The sequence below is a fragment of the Ostrinia nubilalis genome, chromosome 4, assembly GCF_963855985.1.
Source record: "Ostrinia nubilalis chromosome 4, ilOstNubi1.1, whole genome shotgun sequence".
Lineage (NCBI taxonomy): Eukaryota > Metazoa > Arthropoda > Insecta > Lepidoptera > Crambidae > Ostrinia > Ostrinia nubilalis.
Genome location: NC_087091.1, coordinates 744,195 through 769,710, shown reverse-complemented (window position 1 = coordinate 769,710; position 25,516 = coordinate 744,195). Strand labels below are relative to the sequence as shown.

The 25,516-nt window shown below is 34.7% G+C and overlaps 4 protein-coding genes and 1 long non-coding RNA gene across 5 annotated transcripts in view; 3 read left to right on the top strand and 2 right to left on the bottom strand.

Annotated features, from left to right (window-relative positions):
* LOC135071317 (uncharacterized) overlaps window positions 1–5,736 on the bottom strand; it is a 167,150-nt gene extending 161,414 nt beyond the window's left edge. The window contains exon 1 of the mRNA XM_063965110.1: window positions 5,352–5,736. Within this exon, the coding sequence (XP_063821180.1) occupies window positions 5,352–5,517 (166 nt within the window). The 5' untranslated portion in view covers window positions 5,518–5,736. The remainder of the gene's footprint in view (window positions 1–5,351) is intronic.
* A 1,608-nt stretch (window positions 5,737–7,344) lies between these two features.
* LOC135071412 (THAP domain-containing protein 2-like) lies at window positions 7,345–9,145 on the bottom strand. Its single transcript, XM_063965202.1, has 3 exons — window positions 8,972–9,145; window positions 8,497–8,677; window positions 7,345–7,680 (listed from the first exon to the last, which is right to left on the bottom strand). The coding sequence occupies exons 1-3, from the start codon at window positions 9,049–9,051 to the stop codon at window positions 7,411–7,413; spliced, it is 531 nt and encodes a 176-aa protein (XP_063821272.1). The 5' UTR covers window positions 9,052–9,145; the 3' UTR covers window positions 7,345–7,410.
* Window positions 9,146–13,596: 4,451 nt separating this feature from the next.
* Window positions 13,597–23,223, top strand: LOC135088438 (uncharacterized). The gene is made up of 8 exons (XM_063983252.1): window positions 13,597–14,476; window positions 16,748–16,844; window positions 17,053–17,157; window positions 17,237–17,343; window positions 19,332–19,566; window positions 19,724–19,834; window positions 20,185–20,370; window positions 20,688–23,223. Exons 1-8 carry the CDS (start codon window positions 13,686–13,688, stop codon window positions 21,432–21,434), a joined length of 2,379 nt encoding a protein of 792 aa, XP_063839322.1. The 5' UTR covers window positions 13,597–13,685; the 3' UTR covers window positions 21,435–23,223.
* Window positions 17,454–18,019, top strand: LOC135088439 (uncharacterized). Its single transcript, XR_010261039.1, has 2 exons — window positions 17,454–17,525; window positions 17,821–18,019. It is a non-coding gene; the product is annotated as an uncharacterized LOC135088439 (long non-coding RNA).
* A 684-nt stretch (window positions 23,224–23,907) lies between the features above and the next one.
* Window positions 23,908–25,388, top strand: LOC135071316 (histone H2A, sperm-like). The gene is made up of 3 exons (XM_063965109.1): window positions 23,908–23,947; window positions 24,154–24,376; window positions 25,205–25,388. The coding sequence occupies exons 1-3, from the start codon at window positions 23,908–23,910 to the stop codon at window positions 25,386–25,388; spliced, it is 447 nt and encodes a 148-aa protein (XP_063821179.1).
* Window positions 25,389–25,516: the final 128 nt, after the last annotated feature.

Genomic DNA, 25,516 nt, shown 5'->3' with positions numbered 1-25,516 from the left:
ATAACAGTTATTTTTTGGAGTTTTGCAGCCAATTATTATAACGTAGAATAAACCTTACTGAATAACCCGATATTTCGTCATATAATTTTCATACTTATTCATACAGTCCGAAAACAATCGAGGCAATAAAAACCAAAATACTCTTTATGCAACCGATACTGCCTTGTGTATTCAACAAGCCCTTGGCCAGCTTATTGACATGATGCGTATCCAACTTATCAACAATGCCTGATGGATTAAGCGAAAATGATTTCGACACCTATTGTATTCGTATTGTATCTCCATGTATTATACGAAAGAAATTGTTTAGCAGCTCAAGGCTTCGACCTTGTTGATATTCGTAGACATATAAGTAAATGAAGCTCAACCATAGCAAATAGAATCGAAGTAATTACTAAATCTTGAATGAATGTAGACTGTGAGTTATGCGATGACCGCAGACCGCGAACCGCGGCGAATGTGGATGTTATGAAATATGGAAATGAAATTTTACGGGCACAATACAACAATGAGATTGCTGGCGTTTTTCGCAAACTGTCGATTGCTATTTGTTTGGTTGGTCCCAAGAAAGTATGGATGGACGCCATATCAAAGTTTAAGTCAGCAATTCAACACAGTAAAAATCTAAATGCGTATGCAAAAAATATGCTTATCGTTGTCTTATAAACGTACTCTGAACTTATTAATCAAAGGTTGAAGTTAATAACCGACAAGAACTTTAACATATTTCTCTATAAATCAAACAAACATCAATTAAATATTTTGTATGACATTTGTCAATTTATCAAAAAGCCATCCTGATAAAATCTACACTATCAATGTGTCTGAATTTACAATCTGTACCGGTTTATAAAAAGTATATTTATTATATGGTGGTTTTCTCACAGGAGGATTTTCAATTTGTTAATGTTCTCAAACGAAATCACTTGGTTTGAGGATATTAGCAAAAGAAATCCACATGTATGCAGTCCTCATGTTATAGTTTCCAAGAAAACTATGGCATAACAAATGCCTAGGACAATCCATGGAATGCAGCATGTATAGAAAGCCAAGACAATGAACATACATGAATTAGTATGAATATGTATTACACATGGCAACGCACAGCGCATGCGTTGCGGCCGCTGCGCGCGCGCCGCTTTTGTCGAGCGTTGCGGAACGACCATTGTTGGCGTGGAAACGAAATGCTCGGAAAAAGTATTTGGTTGCGTAAGGAAAAGGGTAAAATCTGTTCCAATTTTATTTGTCTTTGGATTTATTTGTGGGACAGTATCGCTTGTTTTGCAAGATCATTTAGCTTAGGGATAAAGATTCAAGTAGTTACTTTATAACACATGACGCCTTTAAAGGTATGCAGTTAAGTTTATTTGATATATAGGTGCGTTTCCAATAGGTGTTTAAACAGGTCCGTATGCTTCAAAGTAAAAATATTGTTACAAAATAATAAGTAGGTATAAACAAACGCAAAGACAGAATTAAAATTCACAATGTTTACCGAAATGTTGGCATTTTCACGATCTTGGCTCAAAAATACTAAAGTATCAACAAATATAAACCTGTTTCAAATTCGTCATTTGAAAAGGAGAGAAAAATGTTTGTAACAAAACACAGAGACATAACAACAAACGAAACAACGAATTGAATTAATGTATTTAGTTGCATAAAGTCTAAAAACCAAAGAGCTAAAACTTCTTTATGCACTGATGCCATCATTGTATAATTGCTGTTATGTAAAATTGCATTAGTTTCACATTTTGATCATATCAGTAACATATGCATGCATGCATTACATTGAAATACTGTCTGATGGCCTAATTTCGATGAAGCAATATGTAAATTCATGATAGAGCCAGAAAAACGTAATAAGTTTTATCCATGGGGGTCTGGGGTTCCAAAAGTGGATCTATCTTCGAATCTTAAGGCTTTAGATGGATACTTTGAGGGCAGTAAACGTGAAAAAAAAACTAGAAGAAGTAGATGCCCACCCTGACAGACAAATGAACAATGAAACCTCACCACTGGACGATGATGATGATGATCACTTATTAGCATTGGGAATATCTACCTACCTACAGATCACCGCACGAGCATCATGTTCATGACCAACACCTAAAGATGTGTTGTTGGTTGTTGGTAGATCGTTGTCAATAATATAAACAAAAATTGCCAATTCAGGAATTTAGTCCTCAAAATTTCATGCGCTGACAATAATTTCATAAGTAGTAGCAGTAGTAGTATCAGTAGTCGCTTTTTCATATTATTATGCTCAAATTCTATTTAATATTGATTTATTATGACACTAGCGGCCGCCCGCGACTTCGTACGCGTGGATCTCGTTTTGCAATATCCTGTTGTAACTAAGCTTTAAGTTTACTAAGGTACCTGCATGCCAAATTTCAAGCGTCTAACTTAAGCGGTTTAGATTTTTCATACAAAAGGATTTTCCCGCTAATTCCCGTTCCCGTGGGAATTCCTAAGTATCCTATAACCTGCCCAGGAGTATGAAGAATAATTGTACCAAGTTTCGTTAAAATCCGTCGAGTAGTTTTTGTTTCTATAAGGAACATACAGACAGACAGACAGACAGACAGACAGACAGACAAAAATTTTACTGATTGCATTTTTGGCATCAGTATCGATCACTAATCACCCCCTGACGGTTATTTTGAAAATATATTTCATGTACAGAATTGACCTCTCTACAGATTTATTATAAGTATAGATGTATCAGCAAACGTCGACAATAAATTCCTTATAAGATGATAAATGACTTGATACAAAACTTTAAAATGTGCTTTAAGCCACTGTTAATACCTATACAAATACTTCTTCATCATTAACATTTTGAATGAATAACGATGCGCGTCATTTTGCTGACGTAGAATATCACTTAGTTATGTACCTACTTGCTATAAAGAGGGTAGTAGATAAAAGTATAGCATACGCAGTCAAATGTCAAGTGACTAAAAGTTATTAAGAAATCGGTCTTAGTTGTGTGCCTTGGAAGAATTTCATCATGAGTAGTTTCTTGTTTGTTTAACTCGTCGTGGCAATTGAAATTCAATTCTACGTTTATTTCAGACAATTTTTCATCAGAAAACAAGGCGAAGATATGGTCTGCCTGAGTCCATCCCTTCACAGTTCCATTGATATTTATAAACTAGCGGCCGCCCGCGACTTCGTACGCGTGGATCCCGTTTTTACACCCTTCATCTATCTTACGCGGTTTAGATTTTTTCATAGGTACAAATGTTTTTTCCCGCTAACTCCCGTTCCCGTGGGAATTTTGCAATATCCTGATGTAACTAAGCTTTAAGTTTACTAAGGTACCTGCATGCCAAATTTTAAGCGTCTAACTTAAGCGGTTTAGATTTTTAAATACAAAAGGATTTTTCCCCTAATTCCCGTTCCCGTGGGAATTTCGGAAATTCCTTTCTTAGTGCACCTCTACGGTACCTAAGCTACGTTCCTTCCAAATTTCAAGTGCCTACGTTTAGCCGTTTAGGCTGTGCGTTGATATGTCACTAAGTTAGTCAGTTTCTCCTTTTATATTATTTAGATAAAGCAATTTGGTTCTAGAAATTCTACGTTCACGTATGTTTTCATGAAATTGAAAAAGGATGCAAACTATCACCAATGCAGCAATGTAGATATTTCCATAAAAGTAGGAATTTATTTTTAAGTTGTTGAAATTAATGTCATAGGTAGGTACTGCGAATGTCTAATGTATTTGGCCGTTGGCGTAAATACCTAATATGGGAATCAGAGGGTAATTATTAAGAAGCTTTATGGATGACGACACATCAAGTTATACAGTAACCCCCTTACTAATTAAAGTTACACGCGCGTTGAACACTTATTTAAAGTAAGGATTAGAAATGGCACTTTAAACTACTTTTCAACGTGTGTGTAACTTTTTATTAGTAAGGGATTATGCCTTTTATATTAGTTGTTTTAGAAACTGTATTGCAACCAAAACAGTCTGATGGTCTCGACTGAATAGTTTAGTACCTTCATACAAGCCTTGCAGAAAATAAAGGAATATTTCTCACATGCCCTCAATAAAAATTAATAAACGCGACAAAATGCGATATAGACCACATTCCTGCGTTTCTGCACGCGGTAATGTACAAAATAAAATCTGAATTTAAAGCACGTATTTTTCTCAACGCTATGCAAATTGAAAATATTTTAGACTTTAAATTGTTGTGTATCTCGTATAACTCAGGTAAAGATCATAATTTATGAGGGTCCTGTAATCAGTATACACGGCATACCTAAAGGTAAGGTTTAGAATTTGATAATATTTCTTGTTTTAAAAGAAAATGCTATACCTAATGTAGGTACGGACGACAGCACATCAAGCTAACACAGCACAGTGGCATCATATTTCGTTGTAATAGTCTGTTTTGCAACATGAACGTACTGTGTGCCGAGTGTGAGTTCACATCAAACGGGCTCAATAATAGTGAGCGCGTTTAAAAAAAAATGAAAATTTTAGTTTTTGAACTTTCCCGCTAGGGGCGCTGTACAATCCGTCATACATTTAATGTCATTTTTTGACGCGCTCACTAGTGAACGCGTAAGTACCTCCTACCCTAGGCCTAGGGTCGCCACACACTTTTCCGGGAAAATCATTTCTTGTTGTTGTAAGGGCGTCATTGAATAACATCTGTATCAATATTAAATTTCTTAGAACTGAGCACACTTATTGCAATCTAAGGTTGGTAGGTATCTCATGTTGTTGCAAAAAAGCACGTATTGCAATTGCTTTGTTGCTGCAATTGTCAATGTTGAATTAGATATGCTAGTAGGTACATAACGATACATATCAAGTTTTTGCAATTGGTTTGTTTTAAAATCAGCGATTTTTTCGGGAAAATTGAAAATTTTCAGAATATTTTTTTATGATATTTAGTTAGGTACCTATTGAAGATTTCGATGGATGCAAAATTATAGGAATCACATCACTCGAAAACATTTTCATCATCATCATCATCATTTCAGCCACCGACGTCCACTGCTTGCTGCTTGAAAACATTTTACAAACAAAAAAAAACAATATAACTGAAATCATAATGTAGATATGATATGATATACACAGCAGTTGATCCAATGCAAGCAAAAAAATGCCAGTGCATACCATTGTCTTACGACTGTACAATGTACCCACATAGCTAACTTAAACATGTGTTAATACTCGTATTGTACAAACAAAGGTTTGTTTACATTAACAATGCTACCTTGTACAAATTAAAAAGTACAATCCCGCGTTTCCGCGGATCCCGGAAACGTTTGAAGTGGCAACCCTGGCAGCCTGGCACATTTTCACCCGCGCTTGCGCAACCCACCTGGCAGAAAACCTTTGCCGTCCTTCCTGTCTCCTTGCTCCTCACCCCTCGCCACCTCCTCCGACACCTCGGCGTCCGTGTCCTCACAGCTCCCATCCCGAACCAACAGAACCGCGCATAAACACACTAGCGTAATCCTTAATAACTCCCGCATTTTAATATGCATATCTACACTAAAATTCCCATTTTCGATATCACACCAACCTAACAGTCACATTTTAACGCTCCAATGGCAGAATCGACACGCACATTCGGTAAACACATTCACTGAACACAAAACAGCATTTATCGTGAGTGAAATCGTATTGTTTTTCGAATTTGAAAATGGAATGCTGCAGTAACGGTATGCGCGCGCGCCGCTCGATGGTGGCGGAGGTACTGGCGCGTTCGCTCCCCACCGCGCGCGCCGGCGGTTTCTAATGCCAAAGATAAGCTATCAGAGAAAACTGCGGTGGTTTGCTGCACTGTTTTTCAAACATACCCACCTTTGCTATTAAAAAAAAGGTACCGTATAAAACGGTAGTTTGGGTTGAAAAACTATGCCTTTGAAACTTTGAACTCATTTGATATACTTTTTTATTTTTAGACTATAAGACGCGACTTCGTTCGTGTTCTAAAAATTTTAAAACTATTGTTTTATTATAATCCGTTCAGTGGATTTTAGGTAGGTAATTGCCAGTTAGATTTATAGATCAATTTTTATCATGTTTTTCTGAATAAGTAGGAATGAAGACTTTTAGGAGTAGGGAAAATGTAATAAGCCTCCTCTTTTGTCTTTTTACCGGACAAAATTAATGTTATTGCATTTATTGCTTTGCATCTCTGTACCTAACCATTGATAGTCTATAAACGATAACAAAACTGTAATTTTTAACAGATACAGATTTTTTTTGACAAATACTGCGGATAAACAATATCTGTTAACAAAAAGGACGTTTACTTGTTGAAGGAAGAAACACTCACCGATATATTGTACATGGGTACAGCTTCACAAGACAACCTCCGCAGGCCGCTCTCCGTCAGGTAAAAGTCACTAGCATCAAAGTGCTCGGAGCAGACCGCACTAGACTCTGTGGAGTTCCAATCTTGCTCACGGTTAACAGCCACTTCCCATTTCTTCCGCCTAGCTTTGTCTCGGTTTGCTGCACTGTTTTTCAAACATACCCACCTTTGCTATTAAAAAAAGGTACCGTATAAAACGGTAGTTTGGGTTGAAAAACTATGCCTTTGAAACTTTGAACTCATTTGATATACTTTTTTATTTTTAGACTATAAGACGCGACTTCGTTCGTGTTCTAAAAATTTTAAAACTATTGTTTTATTATAATCCGTTCAGTGGATTTTAGGTAGGTAATTGCCAGTTAGATTTATAGATCAATTTTTATCATGTTTTTCTGAATAAGTAGGAATGAAGACTTTTAGGAGTAGGGAAAATGTAATGTAAACAATCTTGTAGATTTCAAAATAAATATTATTTAGTTGCTGATACCACATAATTAACACAATAGTATATTGTATAAAATTTATATAGTTCACAAGTAAAATCCAGTTCTCAACATCAAGAATAATAATTATTAATAATTCTTGATCCAGGGACAGCGAATGATGACTAGATAGTGAGAAATGAGATAACTAAAGCTTCTTTCTATTTTTGAGTCATTTAAACTGATAATATTAATTGCTTTATAACTTACAGCTACCATAACACTTAACTAAAACACAAATTATCTTTTAAGAGTGAAATTTTATATCAAACTAGCTTTCCGTCCGCGGCTTCGCGCGCGTGGACTACATTATCTACATATTTTACGGAACCCTATTTTTATCCAAAATAAAATTTAGCCTATGTTACTCGTGGATAATGTATTTTAGCTTTCAAATGGTGAAAGAATTTTTAAAAACGGTCCAGTAGTTTTTAGCCTATTCATTATAACCAAACAAACAAACAAAGTTTTCCTCTTTATAATATTAGAGTAGAAGTGTAGATAAAAGCAATGAGTAAAATTAAAATCAGTCAAAATGTCAATTATTTTACCAAAATTATTATTATCAGTATCACTTATGATCCTAAATCGACATCAACACTTTTAGTTCCATTTTCTTTACGGTTGTGTTTGATCAAATGTTTGACGTAGGTCCTCATTTGTTCCAACTTCTTCCGTAGCCTTTTCTTCCGTTGCCACATGAGGTTCAGTCTCCGTTTTCTGCTCTCTGCAATGGCTTCCAGTCTACGCACTTTGTATTTTAACTTTATGACCTCTTCTGAATCTGTAGGTTTTATGTCGACTGGTTCTACTTCAGAAATTGTGGCTTTTAGAGGCTGGCATGGCTAAAAAAGAGTTGATAATTTCACAAATTAATATTAAATTTTATACTAGTCTAGTGCAACAGAATAATATAATATTATGCTTAATACTGATAAGGTACTTATATTATTGAATTTAAAATCTTCTTCAGTATTTTTCTCTTTCACTTAGAAATTATAAACAACACCAGCTGTGCCCTGCAGCGTACCCGCAGTAAAATATAACCTATGAGTTATACCATTTAAACGTGAAGAAGTAACAAACATACACACTCACAAACTTTCACCTTTATAATAATAATTTAAAAAAAATAAAGCTTTTATTTCCACAAGCATTTTGGTTACAACAGTGGCGGCGTAGCATAGGTTGGCACCCCCCCCCCCCCCCCGTCATAATATAAATTATAGCCTAAGGCACCCCAGAATGGCACCCCCCTGTCATGACATCACGACCGTCCTTGCTATGCAGATGCGTCAGTGAGTACTAATCTGCGCGACTTGTGTCACCCCCTGATGCTTGGCACCCGGGGCGGACCGCCCCCACCGCCCCCCCCTTACGCCGCTACTGGGTTACAATAAATTAAATTGATTAGAAATATATTTTTTTTAATTTTTGTGGTACCCTGTATGGGCAAAAGCCTCCTCTTTTGTCTTTTTACCGGACAAAATTAATGTTATTGCATTTATTGCTTTGCATCTCTGTACCTAACCATTGATAGTCTATAAACGATAACAAAACTGTAATTTTTAACAGATACAGATTTTTTTTGACAAATACTGCGGATAAACAATATCTGTTAACAAAAAGGACGTTTACTTGTTGAAGGAAGAAACACTCACCGATATATTGTACATGGGTAGAGCTTCACAAGACAACCTCCGCAGGCCGCTCTCCGTCAGGTAAAAGTCACTAGCATCAAAGTGCTCGGAGCAGACCGCACTAGACTCTGTGGAGTTCCAATCTTGCTCACGGTTAACAGCCACTTCCCATTTCTTCCGCCTAGCTTTGTCTCGAGGAAATCTGTAAACATAGATTAATGATAAGGTTATCTTTATTGTTATGAGGTCATGATAGCAGTTTCATTCAGTCAGTTCTAATTCAAAGAAGTAAGTTTGGGTCAGAGGGTAGAGGGTCTGACTTACTAAATTCAATGATCATGAACAATTCACATAGCTGTTTAAAAATAATGTTATAGTAAATTTTAAGCACAGAGAAAAGGCATGTTTGAGGAAATTTACAAGCTAGCAAGTTAACTTATCATTTCATAATATGTTAAAAAATACAATGTTAATCATGTTACCAGATAATTATTACCTGTGAAATGTAATGCCGTCTTTATTTTTTGAGAATTTTCCCGAAGTATTCTTACAATTAGCTACAGCACATGTGACCATTATTATTATTGTTTGAAAATTTCACAGAAAAGAGCTATCCATGAAATAAATTCATCAGAATTCAGAAAATAAACAAACAAAAAACATAACCCTCCTTCTGCTTCTGGCGCAGTTGGGTAAAAACAACTGTCAACTGTCACTGTTACGAAAGTGTCAAAGTCAAAATTGTTTTTTTTTATCTCATCACAGACTAGGCATGGAACATTTCATGAATAGCAGGTGAAAAATCATATGAAATGAATTTCATTAATCACACCTGCTATTTTACTTCACATAGACTGCTATAATTTCACAGTCAACGAAATCACGAATCACATGAATTTCATTCATTCATTCGAGCGAAGTTCGTGAGCGCAGCTCTGCGAAGCGACCGAGCGAGTAAGAAGGAATGATTTGATCATGTGCGTGTTAGAAAAGGACAAGAGATGTGATGACGGACGAAACTGGTCATTTTAAATATGAACTTTAAACTCAAAGGTGTAAGGTTTAGATTTCCTTGTCATGATTCGTGTGATTTCATTAGATAGCAGGCAGATGAAATGAATGATTTTCATTAGTCGCGCGGTTATTAATGTGCTGTGAAACTGTTTGTTTTTTGTTGTGCGACATAAATGAAACAGATATTGTTACATTTCATATTTTAGCTAATTAGCAATCCTTCATCATAATTCACATTATATAAAAGAGTTACATTAAAACACTGCTAATAAAAATCATTGCCTGTGAAATTTCGCATGTGAAATCATATGAAAAAGAATCATCATTTCATAGCATGAAAATGAATGAAAAATAGCAATCATTTCCATGCCTATCACAGACAAAAAATACTTTCTATAATATTGAGATTATATTTATTATAATTAATTTATCAGAATAATATATTCGTGATATAATATACCTACTAACCATATTGAATAAAATCTACATGTACCAAAATAGGTAATACAGGCACAGTTTTAAACAAAACATTTTATGTGCGCTAGAGCGGTACCTACTAATGCTTTGAAACCGGTATAAAATAGCTTGCAATCGGTTTTGTAATTTTACTCGACGTGTAGAGGTTGAAAATGTTTCCAAACGATAATTATACTTTCCGTATTTAAGCACAAACAAACAAAAAGGAATTTAATTCGCGTCGGCTTCGAAGACTTTTCGTATGTTGCATTTTACATGGTGTGATGCTGTTAACGAAAGTAAGGGTTCAAGGTTCAACGTTTTTCAAAATGCGGTTTCTACGTAAAACTTAAGGTAGGTAGGAAATATTTATCTACTTACCTCTATCTTGTTTTTCTCCTAGACTTAAAAAAATATGTAAAAATGGTTTATGATGTTCCAACTACCCTTCAATAAGTAGGAACTTTTAGGATTTTTCAATGATTCCAGCCTAGTGTTCCCGAGGCCTATAGGCTTTTAGGCTTTTTTTTAAGGCTAGCCTATGAATTAGGGGCTACAGCGGGAAAAAAGCCTAAAAAGTCTTTTAGGCCTTTAGGCTAGGCCTTTTTCATAGCCTTTTTTGTCCACCCGATTACTATAGGGTTTTAGCCTTTTTGTAGGCTAGGCGCATATTTAAAAGGCTTGAAAGGCTAAAAAGCCTATAAAGGTTTTTAGTCCTTTAGGCTAGGTCTATTTTATTTATTTTTAACCGACTTCAAAAAAGGAAGAGGTTATATTCGACTGTATGTTTTTTTTTTCTATGTATGTTCACCGATTACTCCGTCAATTTTGTGGACCAATTTTCAAAATTATTTTTTTGTTCGATAGGGTACACTTCTGAGGTGGTCCTATTGTCACCAAGTCAGGATCTGATGATGGGATCCTAGGGAAATCGAGGGCAACCCTCAAATGTTATCGGCACGTAATAAACTTTTTAAGTTATTCAAGTATTCGCTCCTGGAATTAATCATGATCTCATAATTATTGATGAGCTGATGATAGAAGGTAAAACTACTTAATGCTTAGGAGTTGGAGGATAATTATTTAAATATTATAGGTACAAATATACCAATAGTTGTATTCTTTCATGTTTTTAAGGTGGGCTGACGGTTTAAGGTCTTTTTAGGTTGCCGATATGTTAACCTGTATTTTGTAGGGAATATTATTTTACACTAGACATGAAGAATATGGTCTCAATGTACTGCCTAGCTTCGGTGTTAACATCAAGGTAGTAATTAGTTAACTAAAAAGCAAGAAATAAGTTAAATTTTATAAAAAAAATATATATAAAAAAAGAAATTATATACTTTGGAAACAATGTATAACGTTTTTATTTAATTAGAAAATAAATGCAATACAAAAATACTTGTTTAATTCATACGAAGCCATAGCCTGAATAATGGCTATAGCCTTATAATAAGCCTACTACTCGAAAAAGACTTTAGTCGGAAATAAAGCCTAAAAGGCTATTTTAGGCCTACAGGTTTTTTTAAAACCTATAGGCTTTTTATAATGAGTAGCCTTTTAAAAGCCTAGTAGTCTATCATGGCCAAAAAAAGAACTAAATAGGCTTAATTTTAGGCCTAAAAGCCTATAGGCCCCGGGAACACTATTCCAGCCCCCTAGACAAAATGCAAATTGTGACAATAATGTCGAAAGATGGTCGAAAAGCCTTTTTTAGGGTTCCGTAGTCCTGACAAGAACTGGAGGACACGTAGTCCTGTATGTCTGTCTGTTCGAGGTTTTGCTTGGAAACTATTGGCACTAGGGAGCTGTAATTTGTAGAGGTAGTTATGTATATTTAATTTTATCAGACCGACAAAACGGTAGAATAAAATTTTGAAAAAAAAATGTTGGGTAGCTCCCCTACATGTAAAGTGGGGATGATTTTTTTTTCATCTTCTACCCCATCGTATGGGGTATCGTTGGATTGCACTTTTAAAATGGCTTAGGGGTTTATAGGACCTATTTTCGATTTAGGAAAGTGCCAATTTTTGTCCGAGTAGGGCGTCCCCCCCCTCTAAAAACTAAACTGATGGCTTAAAAAATCTGGAAAAATTCATGATAATAGTGCTTTTTATGAACTTTCAAGGAAAGCTATAGCGGTTAAGATACACCAGTTAGTTCAAGAGTAATAGTCATTTTACTCATGTATTATAACATTTCATACCTAATAAAAATTCCTTAGAAGAAATTATTTAAAGTGACTTTAGATGAAGAGTAATTGCTTGCTTCTGAAATATATTGTGTTAACGACGGACAACTACGAAACCCTACACTGCGCGTGGTACCTACGACACGCACTTGGCCAGTTTTTTAGTATGGAGTTTCAATGGATTCGATTTTGGATTTGATCTATTTCTAGACCCACAGTACTTATTACTTACAGTTCAAGCTAATTAATCATAAAACAATATTATTTTCCGTTTTGTTTTTCAAATCCATAGCGCTTTTAGAAGTGGACAAGTGTGATATTTCCTACCATGTTATTTAACATCAATTACTGTCTTTCACCCCTTACTACTTTTGGATAGCTTCATTATTTTTTCACTACGAGTAACGGTTGGTGCGATCGTCACGCCCACGTTTCACGGACATAATAGAGACATCCAAATTGAGGGTTTGAGCTGCAACGTAATGATACGATTGGAAAACTGACACGTGCTAGTGAGGCGCTTGATGACTTCATTGTCGACATCACGATGTTTGCTACAAAATGTACTTATTCATACCAACTTATTGCAAAAGTTAACAGCTTTAACAAATGTTCTTATTATTTGTATTTAGTAGGTATAAGTAGCATACTAGGTATATTAATATCATTTTATATAATTAAGTAGGAGAATTTACGGATCAATCTAAAAGAGAATCAAATCATATGTTTTATTTATTTATTTCATAAAACAATACAAAAACTACAAAAATGCAGTAAGTTTGACTTGGGAGCACCAATAATACTATAATTCAATTTATATTCACGTCGTGAATATTTCCACTTCAAACAAATTAGGTAGCTTAATTCTAAAAAGAATTCTTAAGTTTTAGATGTTTTGTTAATAACTATGATTTGTTATATAAAATAACAAATTATTCCTAACATGAAATAAGACCAAAATATAATTCTTTAGAAAAACTTAGCCTTCGTTCATAGAACTTTATTAACATAAAGCAGGGGTTGCATTGTTAAGAATACCTCAACTGAGCAATAATATTTACCTTTTTCTTAGGTAATACATATAATAACGATTTATTCAATTCGTACCTAACTACTTCTTTATAATCTGATGTTTCTGAACTGAGAATCAGATTTCCATCTGAAAAACAAACTGAATGCATCATAATTATTATTGTAAATAATGAAATGTGAATAGAAATTAGGTTTGAAACGTTATTTTCTCCAGCCAACGTTCTTCCTGTACTTCTTAAAAGTATTCCTTTTTCTACACAAACATTCTACCTACAGTGAAACAATGCCTACAAAAACAAGTCTTCCCTTCAAAAGGAAATGTGCCTACTTTATATTGTCACTTGAAACCTTTTAAAAATGTATGCGGGCGTATCACAGCTGTCCATAAAAATCTGACAGAAATGTACTCGTACTAGTTTTCAATAATGAATAGGGTCGGGGTATATAAACGAGGTGCAGACATTTTTTCCTATCATTCGTTTTTGAAATCACTTTCGACGTAAAGACGCTCACTATGATAACCAAATTTTTGCAAAGCTTCGAAGATCCAGACAAACCATTTTATGGTCCAAATTTTTGGATCTTAACGAAAACTGGCTTGATACTACCTGAAAACAAAATAGCAAAAGCATTATACATCTTGATGCATGAAATTGTTGCATTTTTCGTGTTTACTCAGTACATGGAGCTCTACATAATAAGATCAAACTTAGATTTGGTGCTAACTAATCTCAGGATTTCTATGTTGAGTGTCGTCTGTGTTGTTAAAGCTAATACGTTTGTATTTTGGCAAGAAAAATGGAACAAAATCATCGACTACTTAACTGAAGCAGATAGCGTTGAACGGTACAGCAACGATCCAGAAAGGAAGAAAATCATTGACAAATATACAAACTACAGTCGTAGAGTGACATACACCTACTGGGTATTGGTTTTTATCACCTTAGCGACTACGATTGGATCTCCATTCATTCATTTCGTATCTGCATCATATCGTGAGAGCCTACGCAATGGGACTGAACTATTTCCTCATATCTTAAGTTCCTGGATGCCCATCGATAAGAACCATTCGCCTGGTATTTTTATTACGATTGTGTGGCATTCTACTGTAACTTCTTATGGAGCTTTGATAATGTCATCGTACGACACCAGTATTATGGTCATCATGGTTTTCTTTGGCGGAAAGTTGGATGTACTACGCGAGAGATGCAAGCAAATGCTGGGCACTGGTGAAGTTGAACTCAGCGATGATGAAGTAGCTGCCAGAGTCCGAGAACTCCACAATACTCATGTTCTCATCATGAAGTAAGTACTTTGATATTAGTTGAGTGGAAGTAGGTACATTACTTAATCAGCATTTTCAGCCTACGAAGCTATCCCCTAGACGGGGCAGAGGGCGTCCACAATAGTCCGGAATCGCTTTCGGACTTGAGCTTCGCGTTTGATCTTGTCATACCTTACATATTAGCCTTACAGTGCGCGCCGCCGCTTCAAAATTGTTTGGGGCGACCACGTTTGCATTTTCCATTCTAGAAGCTGCTTGGAAATGTGTTCGGGGCCCCTTCCTCGCCAACCAACAGTACTTCGACTGAACTATGCAGTAGTGCACTCTATAAATCATAATAAACTAGTCTATCTCTGTAGTACAGAGAGAGTCTGTACTAGTAGCTGTACTACCTAATAGTTATAGTCTTGTCTATTATTTTAATTTTATTGTTGTTCCTGTCTAGCGTCTAGTATCTCGACTACTAACTCGTAGTTTAATACTATTCAACTACCTAATAGTTAATAACGGCTTACTTGATAGATCTCCTTAATTTATACATATACCTAGTACATTATCTCATTTAATTTTGTCCATGGTGTGTGGTGTTATAAAGGTTTACCTAATTTTTTAAGGTCCTTTTCCTTCAACATTTAGCGGGAGTTTTGCAACGGTGAGGAGTCGATGTTATGCTTTGAACTCCACCTATATTATACTGATTAAATTCGTTGCGGGTTTCAAAATAGGAGGTAAGCAACCTCCCCGCTCCCGGCACTTCTCAACCTTCACTGGTTGGGTTGGGTTTAAAATTCATTGGAGTCCAAACTGTAGATCCTGGTTCTAAAACAATTACAATGGTGAGAAATGTATCTCCATCCCCAGTATGCATTATATACTTGTAAAAGTGATTTTTTAAAACCTAGGTATTTGCAAAAAATAAATGGGTTTTATGAGTTTTCTTATCATGTTTCAAAGTTCAATTGCTAATTGAGACATCTTACTATACAAAGGCTGGCCTTTACCTTGGCCAACGCATCAGCCTTGCCATCCAGCGTGGCAATGTGGCCAGCCTTTTGGGCACCTTCCCCCAAGGGAGCGACTTAGATGAAATTTTTTATTAATAAAGCTTGTATACAGGGTGTTAGGTAAATGGGTATATGAGCCGACACTAGCCCATGTTAATATGGGCATATAAATGGTATGGTGAAGTCAGAAAATTGATATCTTTATTTTAATTATTTTAATTTTCATATAAATGATTTTACATACTAGATTTGCTTTTTGCGCGCAAGTTTTGTAAGAAATTGCAACAAAATAGTGACATTGTATGTGTAAACAAACAATACCGTCCATTAAAGGCTCCAGACATCAGTATGTAGCAGAATCAGCGCAATAAAAAAATAGCGCAATATTTTGTTGCAATTTTTTACAAAACTTGCGCGCAAAAAGCAAATCTAGTATGAAAATCATCAAACTTCTAATGTTCGTAACTCAGTTCAGACTGAGTTTAGAGGTATACACTATACATGCCATAGTAAGTTTGGTTTATTACACTATTTTGTAATCAAAAAACAATGTTTGGTCGATGGCCGCGCGAAAAAAAAAAGACGCCAGCTTCCATACAAAATCTGGCATTGCCATTTATCACAGAATATGATTACCTACTCGTATTAGATCAAAACTGTTTTATTTTTTTTGTTTAAAGTTTGTACTTGTTGTAAAAATATGTTTATTTTAATAATAACTAGCTGACCCGGCGAACTTTGTTCCGCCTTAATGGAAATAAATAAGCAGACTTTTTTTTATTTCGAACGGGATAAAAAGTATCCTATGTCCTTCTCCTGGCTCTAAACTACCTCCCTGACAATTTTCAGCTAAATCGGTTCTGCCGTTCTTGAGTTATAAGTGGAGTAACTAACACGACTTTCTTTTATATATATAGATTACCTTTACATAAGAATTAGGCTCAATAATCGTATTAACAATTTGATTATTTTAGTTGTCTGGATGATGAGAAACACATTCACTACTACGATCCAGTTTTGTTGAATCAGTTTCATAAGTGACCCTACTATAATACTATTTATTATACCATATTTTATTATGAAACAAAACAATACTTATTACCCAGCAGAAGCTACAAAAATTTTATCGATATCGTCCATACTCTCATACTCCCAGCAGTTAGTTAGGCGTACACTATCGGAAATAACTATAGAAAACAATAATTAGACACTCCCAAAAGTCCCCAAATTACAGGTTTGATAATCCTACCACTTATCAACGTTTATTAAGTGTTTTTATTGTTTCAGACATTTAAGATTATTTGACTCCGTGTTGTCGCCGGTTATGTTTGTCTATGTGGTGATGTGTTCTCTGATGTTATGTGCAAGTGCATACCAACTTACTGTAAGTGTAACCTAGAAGAAATTAATTTGATACATCTTACTAGCTAGATGGGTACTACATCTGTACCTTCAAATTACCGTCGAAAAATTATTTAGTTACTTACAACAAGTCTGATTGTAATTTCATGACCATGATGTATAATGAGATAATTACTTCTATTAATATTATACGTTTAACACAGTGAAAATACGGTTTTGATGTGTTTCAGTCTGCCACTAACGCTGCTCAGAAGCTTCTAATGGCGGAGTATTTAATTTTTGGAATAGCACAGTTGTTTATTTTCTGTTGGCACAGCAACGACGTTCTTGTGAAAGTAAGAGACTATTTGCAGCCTAGTAAAGCACTCTTATCACTAAAGTCACTAAGTTTAATAGAATATTCAACCATTCCAGTCTGAAAATGTGATGCTCGGTCCCTACGAAAGTCGATGGTGGGATGCGAATGTTCGCCAAAGGAAAAGTATTTTGCTCCTTGCTGGCCAGCTGCGAATCAGCAAAGTGTTCACTGCGGGGCCTTTTACTAACCTGACTCTTTCTACTTTCATTACGGTTGGTACAGATTTATTGCCGCATTACGCTACGATAGTGACGATAATTATAGCCTATACGATATCAATCAAACGACATGTGTCATTTTACTTGAAGTGTGCAGTGCTATGTAGGTTACCAAGACTATCAGTAGGTAGGTAATAGGTTACATAGGTTCCATCCAATAGAAGAATCATTAAATGTTATATTCCACTTTGCCTACATAAATTAATTATAATTATTGTTCATCAAAAAATAGGGTGGGTAGAGGGTGATTCCAGCTCGATAATCATCCAGTTTCCTAAGTAATTTACTGGTCTTAATTTGTTGCTAATGATTTCTAGTATTACCCCTTTCAAGGAATAGGTCCTGTATCCCTGTGACTCTGTATATTAATTTGAGAAATAATGTACCCTTCTTCATAATGTTATATTGCATTTTAATTTCAGATTTTAAAAGGAGCCTACAGTTACTTCACTTTGCTTAGAGAATAAAGAAAAAGAAATGTAGCAAGCAAAACACCAACCGAATAGGATTGGTGACGTAATCAAACACGAATTTCATAGATTGCACATTAGAATAGAATAGCATAGAAAGTATTTATTTGTCTCAATAACATTAGCGTTAATTAAATGTCTTATAATGATACTACTGATATTTTTATTTACGCCTCTCATTCCTTGATTTTATTTCATGAGTTCTATTGATATTCATAGATCGCAGTAAATAATATACAATGTTTTATGATAATTTAGTGTTTTTCTGATGTAAAATAAAATAAAAATAAAAACTTTTAGCCGACGCACGCTCCACGTGCAACGAGTACTCAATTAAACATCATATCAATGCTATCTAATAACAGCGTAAAAAGCGTAGAATTTAAAACAACTTAAAATAATAATAAGTCTTTTTTTATAATGTATTTTTATTTTTGATAAAATTATCAAAAATAAAAATACATTGTAAAAACATATGAATAAGAGATAATAATAATAATAAGAAAAAAATATTTTTAATGTTCATTACTCATGTCAAATTTTCAATACATTTTCTTATTAATAATAATCAATTGCAGTGTCTAAATAGTAAATAAATGAATAATACAAATAGAAATAATGTCAATTAAATAAATTAAGATAAGTCAGAACACTAAATTATGTAAGTTATTTTGTCAATTTGGACTTAAGTAATTTTATTTTTTCCGAGCCTAGTAACGCCATCTAGCGATTCTGTTACGCGAGGCTTGTACCAATGTACCAATGTTAAACGTAAGTTCGTTAGCCGTTGGAAATAGTAGCCGTTGGATACTATTTATGTAGAAACATACCTAAATACTTCTTATTTGTAAACATACCTACCTACCCTACTACATATTATTATCTTAAATTTTTATCTCTAACGGCAACTACCTACATAAGGAGTAATGTCCAGATGTCCAAAAAAAAAATGTTTTTTTTTCAACGTTATTTTTCAGGCCAAATAAAGTGTTTTGCAACATGACCTCGGTTCTCCTATCGTATCGTTTTAAACAGAATACTTAATACGCAAATAAATTAATAGTCGCCAACTATTGCCCATATTTTGGAATTTTGTAACTTTAAAACCGGTAAACCGGTTTCATCATAGGTTGCTTCTTAGGTACGTCTCTAGTCTGACTATGGAAAAAAAACAAACAATCTTTCTCTTTCTCAAGCAGCACTTCATCTTTCATTTTCTTTCTAATTTTGTACACTTTCTCTCGTATGTTCAAGTTTAATTTAAATGTAAATAAACAATTAAGTCTGTATTGAGAGATAACATTCGTGTATAAACAACGGTCGGTTCAAGAAAGCACCCGGGAGGGTTCAATAAACTCCAAACGTCAGGACTATACTTGACATTTCTTCAGAATGGTATTGGTGTTTTTTACTGTGAATGTTTGATGTTTGACCCGTAAAAAAAGCAGTGCATTGCCGTGTAGACTCAGCCCGTTTGCTATGGAAAACCAAAACCCTCAAGAGAGATCCGTTCCGATTCAATATGTTCGCGGATCCAGAGCGTTTCGTCAGTTCAAGAATCCACCTCAACCGCACATGTGTATCCAGGATACTATAAAAGACACGACAGAAAAACTATTCATAAACGTGTTGGGGTGGCAGAAAATAGCTAATCCAAAGCAGTACAATGATCCTATCCCATTGTATGGAGGAATGCAGGTGGGTGAAAAAATTTGGTTGAAAGGCAGCTTTTGTCTTAAATCGTGAAATAAATCATGATTTACACTGGGAATTACATACGTACTTTTATAACAGTCTATAAAACATATTAATGTAACTCTTATCTGACTTTAAAGACTTCATTTTCAATTTTCAGGTGCCGCAAGGCTGTGGACCAAACAGTAATAGGCCTCCTCTCTTAGTATTCGCAGTAATGGTAAATCCAGATATCTTGAAAGCAAATGGCAAGAATGCAACTAATCCAACTGTAAGTGTTACATTGCAGTATCCATGCCAAGTGGTTAACTAAACTGCACTACATGTGTCATGCTTCACTGAATCTGACTAATGCAGCTAACCACATTTTTATATATTTTAAAAGAATGTCTTCAATAAGAATATGACTTAATTTTCACTGCTATTTCATTTATTTATCCCTCATCATAAACATTTTTATGATAACAGCACTTCAGACTTCCCATTTGTTATGTTATTTGCTCTTATTACTACTGTTTAAGACCCTACAGTGTTTACCTCAATTTGCCATCATTTGTAACAAAACATTGATAGTCATTTAATGATCTACATCTTAATATCTCATTTTTTCACATATTCCAGGACAGAGAGGCCCTTGTGAGCCTCCTTTGTGACTTTGTAGAGGCCATGAACCCGGGTCTGCTTCTGACTCGGAGTCCTGTTATCCTTAAAGACAGGGACCTCGCTGGGGAGCTAAAAGATGTGTGGCTCGCTGTCCAAAACAAACGGGAGCGGGAAAAGGGGATGAGCCAAGATGTTATGTATAAGGTTTGTAAGTTCAATATAGGATTTGTAGCTACAGGATAGCATTTCTAATGGAATAATCATTATTGCTTCATATCTAATCAGGTTCATATCTCCATTATATCTAATAAGGGAAGTCCCATTCCAAATCTAATAAGATAAGAGGAAGAAAGGGGATTTTTTTATTTACAATAATAATAGAAAATCATTAAAATATCCTATGCAGTGTTACCTATGTTTATGTTTGCTTATTTAATTATCTTATAGTTTTCAATTATCTTAATTTTATATTTTATTTAATTTTACAATGATTTTTAACAATTTTTTATATCAATTTACAGGTGTATGACATTGATGGAATTGGCAATGAGGACATCAATGAAGAAGATAAAATGAATTCAAAAAATTGTAAGCAAAATGACTGTGGCTCCCCCAATAGATCACACAGTGACAAGAAGAATGTTGTTAAATCATCCAAACAAATTCTAATGAATGCTGGACAAAAGTCTGAATTTGATTCGGGGATGAACAATTGCCAACTGAATCAGAACCATCCCAGTAGAGACAACAGGTGCAGCACAACACAAGCAGACACTACGTACTGCACCCCGGTCTACGGCCAGATAGTGTCGAGCAGAGAAAATCACAATCAAATCAATGATATACAACAAAAATTTTCATCAAGTGAAACGACAAAACCCTCAAGCTCCTTTAGGAAAGATTGGAATCCAGTTCATGGTAAAACCACTGAAGGCTGGGATGAATTTTCCAAACGTAACATATCCTCTATAAGCAAAGAAGGCGATGTGAAAAAACAGAGGTACATCAAAAACGAAAAAGATAATAAGCAAGTGAGTAACGGTAAGTCTCAGTACGATTTCTTTCCTGTCTTTGACAATAAAGCTGTTGATGAGGGTTCGGACTCCAACGAAGAAAGCAACACTCCTGAAAATAGTAAAGAACAAGAATTAAGTAACGAGGACAATTCTAAAATAATTTTAGATGCAGTGCAGAAGCTAGTTCTGCAGCCGACTGATAACAAACTATGTGATAATAAGACAAGTGCTCTCAGCTCAATAAGCTCATAATTTTAAAGCTTTTACAAACAATTTTGTATGGCAGGTAAATTTGTATCGCTTAGATGCTGTTTGTGGGACATGGTATATTGTAATTATGATCAAATGTGACAGCAATATGAAATGTTAGCACACAACTAGTCAGATTCTTTTTGAATAATGAATAAGCAGTTTTGAATTGCTTGTTACTGACCGTAAGTAAATAATTCTTTAAATAAGACAGGTAAGAAAAATGATACTGTTGTTTTCACAGAATGTTTGTGTGAATTTTAAATTCAGATATATACCTTAGGATTAAACTTTGCTATGTTTGATACAATTTGACGAATGATGGTGGATTTAAGCTATTGTGCATGCAGTGTGAGAGTTTATTTGTTTACATGGTTGTGTATTTTCATAGGATATTTGCGTGAACACGATCAAATTGACGCGTGACATGTATTTATTGATGATGCTAAATGAGTGAATTTTGTATATTGCTATATGTTTCATTGTTGCCAATTTGAAATTTAATATTTTAAAGTTGATACATTAATGAACAAGATTGATATAGTTTTTAAAATGTATTGCTCATTAAAATTCTAAACATTTCGCTAACAATTTTATTCAATAAAAGAAACTTGATCTCACTTTTTATAATAACGTAATCCTGTTGTGTCTAGATGAATGTCAAACACTGCCAAAATGAATACCTTTTCACATACGTATTTGCATAAATTGATTTAGATCTAACTTGAAGTAAATCTCAAATAGAGTTAGTAACCAAATATTGTTAGGGTAAATTTTATAATGGTTGTTTAGTCAGCTTATAATCCAGTGTAATTTTAAGTTATATTCAAATGTGCAATTTTTTGGTTCTCATAACTGTTTATTTTGTTAAAGTATTTTTATATTTGTATTTGCTGTTATTGTGTACATATAATTTTTATTATAAATAAATTAGTCTCAATGTGCTTTATTTAAAACTTTTGCTTATGTAACTTGTGGCGTTTGGAGTAATATACTCAATTTAATTTGCATTATGTATCTGATTTGTATTACTTCTTTTTACTCCAAGTAAATATTCCATGCACAATGCATAAAAAACAGATATTTATGTGTATTTCTTAAAAATTATGTATATTTTTCTTTAATGTAATTGAATTTTAATGTCACATTGAGTAAGTACATCATAAATATTGATTATTATTAATTATATAGTATATTTTAAAGAGTGATCTATTTTATTATAGTTTTAACTGCACATTATTACTAGTTTTGTCAAGCAGTTCATGTATTAACGACACAAGTTGCATTTATTTTGTGTAATACATATTTTTAACGTGCTACCTTTAGAGTTAATTTTGTAATGTAAAGAAAAAGTATTCACGATTTCATTTTATAATAGCTTTAGATAGGCAATTTAATTTTAGTATTTTTAGCATTTATATTTTGCCCATGCATGGCAGTGATTAAATTGTATTCAATAATGTTCCTTTTCTACTAATTTTATCTCGAATATTTTCTAGATTGATATGATAGTATTATTATTGAAAAACTTATAGCAGGATAACTTCACTTTTTCTCAAAAGTTGGCAGCTTTATACAATGAGTTAATATTTAGATCAAAGTTTACAAGAGATTATGCATATTACTGTTGTAAAATATAAATACCAGATCTACTTTGTATGGAAATAATTAGATTTTGTGTTATACTGTATCTTGGAAAATGTAACTTTATGTACTACATATAGAGGATTTCAATATCAGATCTCTTGTTTACATACAGTATTCAAAATTACATGTCATTTACAAGACTGGTCTTAGTTGTTTTATTTCAGTAAATTGTGTCTACATTCGGTTTGCATATTGCATTTGAAACAAGGTCTATAAAATGGAAAGGAGAGAAAAGTACAGCCGATTCGAGCGAGGATGGATGACTATTGGATATGGATAGTTACTAGGTACCTTTAAACCTAACATGCGGTCGATCAGAAGACTAATAGCATTTCGAAGTTTAGGTAAAGCATAAAATAATATACCCCTAAAAGGAAATACGAAGTTCATGCTAAATAGAAAAAAGTACAAGAAATGTAGGGTAGGTACATTGGATTGTTAACCCTACCCTACGCTAAGGATTGGATGTAACTCGCTGACTGCGCTGACGCAACATCGTGGGGAAAAAATTCGATTATAATATTATAATCGAATAATTATCGTGATTTTTAGGACACCACGGCACGGATTCAAAATGTCATAATCATGTTTCCTACTTTTGTTTTCAAACACGAAGTTTTTTGGGAATAGATTTTCTTAAAATCGATTTACAAAGACGCTCGTAAGGCCTGCCCTAAGCTACGTACGTAACGGTTAAAAAAGTTGAGCAAGTCAAATGACTACCCACATTCGCGTCTATTTTAACACAATCAGAAATAAATCGAAAAGGATTGCTGGGCGATTGCTTATTATAAATTACGTTTTATAATTTCCAACGAATTAAACAATAATGTCTGAACGTGGCAACGGCAAATCTAAGCATCAAAATGGTAAAGTACAACAATGAAATTCATATCACTTTCTTAAATCATGACTAGACTTTTATTTTTTTGTACATTTGTACAGACGACAGCTGGCTTTAGTGCAACAGAATAGTACGTTTTTTTGCACTATAAAAGCCTGTATTTACGACTACTGTATTTAGCTTGATGTGCTGCCGTCTGTACCTACCCTAATAACTAAATTTGATCTGCAGTTGTTGCTAAGAAGATTACTAAAAACCGAAAGAACAAGACACGCAGCGAGCGTTCGGGACTGAAGTTTCCCGTGGGAAGAATTCACAGGATACTGCGACACGGGCTCTATGCTCGCCGTATAGGCTCCGGCACTGCGGTCTACCTCACTGCAGTACTGGAATATTTGGCCGCCGAAATGCTGGAGCTGGCTGGTAAAGCTGCAGAAGAAAGTAAAAGGACGAGGTATGATGTCATTCCTTATTTCTTTCTCTAATTATAATCGGAACCTGTTAAATACCTACATTACGGTAATTATAACATTATCCTTCCTCAAGTCTCTTTTTATTTGCAAACTGAAAAAGGTAGGTCCAGTGTCATTTGTTTGGAGGTCTTAATTAGTAGGTAGATAATTTAAAATTCAAAACCTTACTTACCACTGTTGTAATAATGTTAGGTAAGTATCTACAGTCAGCGTTAAATAATTCGAGACTCGCAAAGTAGCCAAAAAGTTCGCAACACGTCTTTGTTAGAATTAGAATAAGGTTGTGTTGGTAACTTTTTGGCCACTTTGAATGTCACGAACTCATAGAGGGTTAATTCCTCTATGCACGAACTATTTCATCATCATCATCATCATTTCAGCCATAGGACGTCCACTGCTGAACATAGGCCTCCCCTAATGCTTTCCACGTTGATCGATTGGTAGCAGCCTGCATCCAGCGCTTCCCTGCTACCTTTACGATGTCGTCAGTCCACCTTGTAGGTGGACGTCCCACGCTGCGTTTTCCGGTATACGCGGCCCCCATTCCAGAACCTTGCTGCCCCATCGGCCGTCAGTTCTGCGTACTATATGCCCTGCCCATTGCCACTTCAGCTTGCTAATCCGTCGGGCTATGCCAGCAACTTTAGTTCGTTTACGGATTTCCTCATTTCTGATTCGATCTCGCAAAGAAACACCAAGCATAGCCCTCTCCATAGCACGCTGTGCGACTGAGCTTCTGTATAAGGCCTATTGTATTACGAACTATTTGATGCTGACTATACTTACAAATCGCATAATTATTTTTGCAGAATTATGCCACGTCACATACTACTGGCCGTACGAAATGATGATGAGCTAGACAAGATGCTACAAGGAGTCACATTTTCCCAGGGTGGCGTGATGCCCATCATCCATTACCAGCTGCTACCGAAGAAGACTGCAAAGAAAAATACAACAAATAACAACACAAATACTTCTTCCCAGGAATATTAAACATTATGTAGTTTTTTCATACTAGATTGTGGTAAAAATATTATTTTACCTGATCGTGTTCAGATGAAAAATGTATGTGGACACATTTTCAGTCATTTTTAGTCATCTTAATTTCTCAGGTTTTATAA

Excerpts from the sequence above, each read along its gene's own strand:
- LOC135071412 (XM_063965202.1), bottom strand. The coding sequence starts at position 9,051 with ATGGTCACATGTGCTGTAGCTAATTGTAAGAATACTTCGGGAAAATTC. Across the intron at positions 8,678-8,971 it reads GACGGCATTACATTTCACAG|ATTTCCTCGAGACAAAGCTA; the intron begins GTAATAATTATC and ends CTATGTTTACAG. Across the intron at positions 7,681-8,496 it reads TACCCATGTACAATATATCG|CCATGCCAGCCTCTAAAAGC; the intron begins GTGAGTGTTTCT and ends ACTCTTTTTTAG.
- LOC135071316 (XM_063965109.1), top strand. The coding sequence starts at position 23,908 with ATGTCTGAACGTGGCAACGGCAAATCTAAGCATCAAAATG. Across the intron at positions 23,948-24,153 it reads CAAATCTAAGCATCAAAATG|TTGTTGCTAAGAAGATTACT; the intron begins GTAAAGTACAAC and ends TTTGATCTGCAG. Across the intron at positions 24,377-25,204 it reads GAAGAAAGTAAAAGGACGAG|AATTATGCCACGTCACATAC; the intron begins GTATGATGTCAT and ends TTATTTTTGCAG.
- LOC135088438 (XM_063983252.1), top strand. The coding sequence starts at position 13,686 with ATGATAACCAAATTTTTGCAAAGCTTCGAAGATCCAGACAAACCATTT. Across the intron at positions 16,845-17,052 it reads CAAGTGCATACCAACTTACT|TCTGCCACTAACGCTGCTCA; the intron begins GTAAGTGTAACC and ends GATGTGTTTCAG. Across the intron at positions 17,158-17,236 it reads GCAACGACGTTCTTGTGAAA|TCTGAAAATGTGATGCTCGG; the intron begins GTAAGAGACTAT and ends CAACCATTCCAG.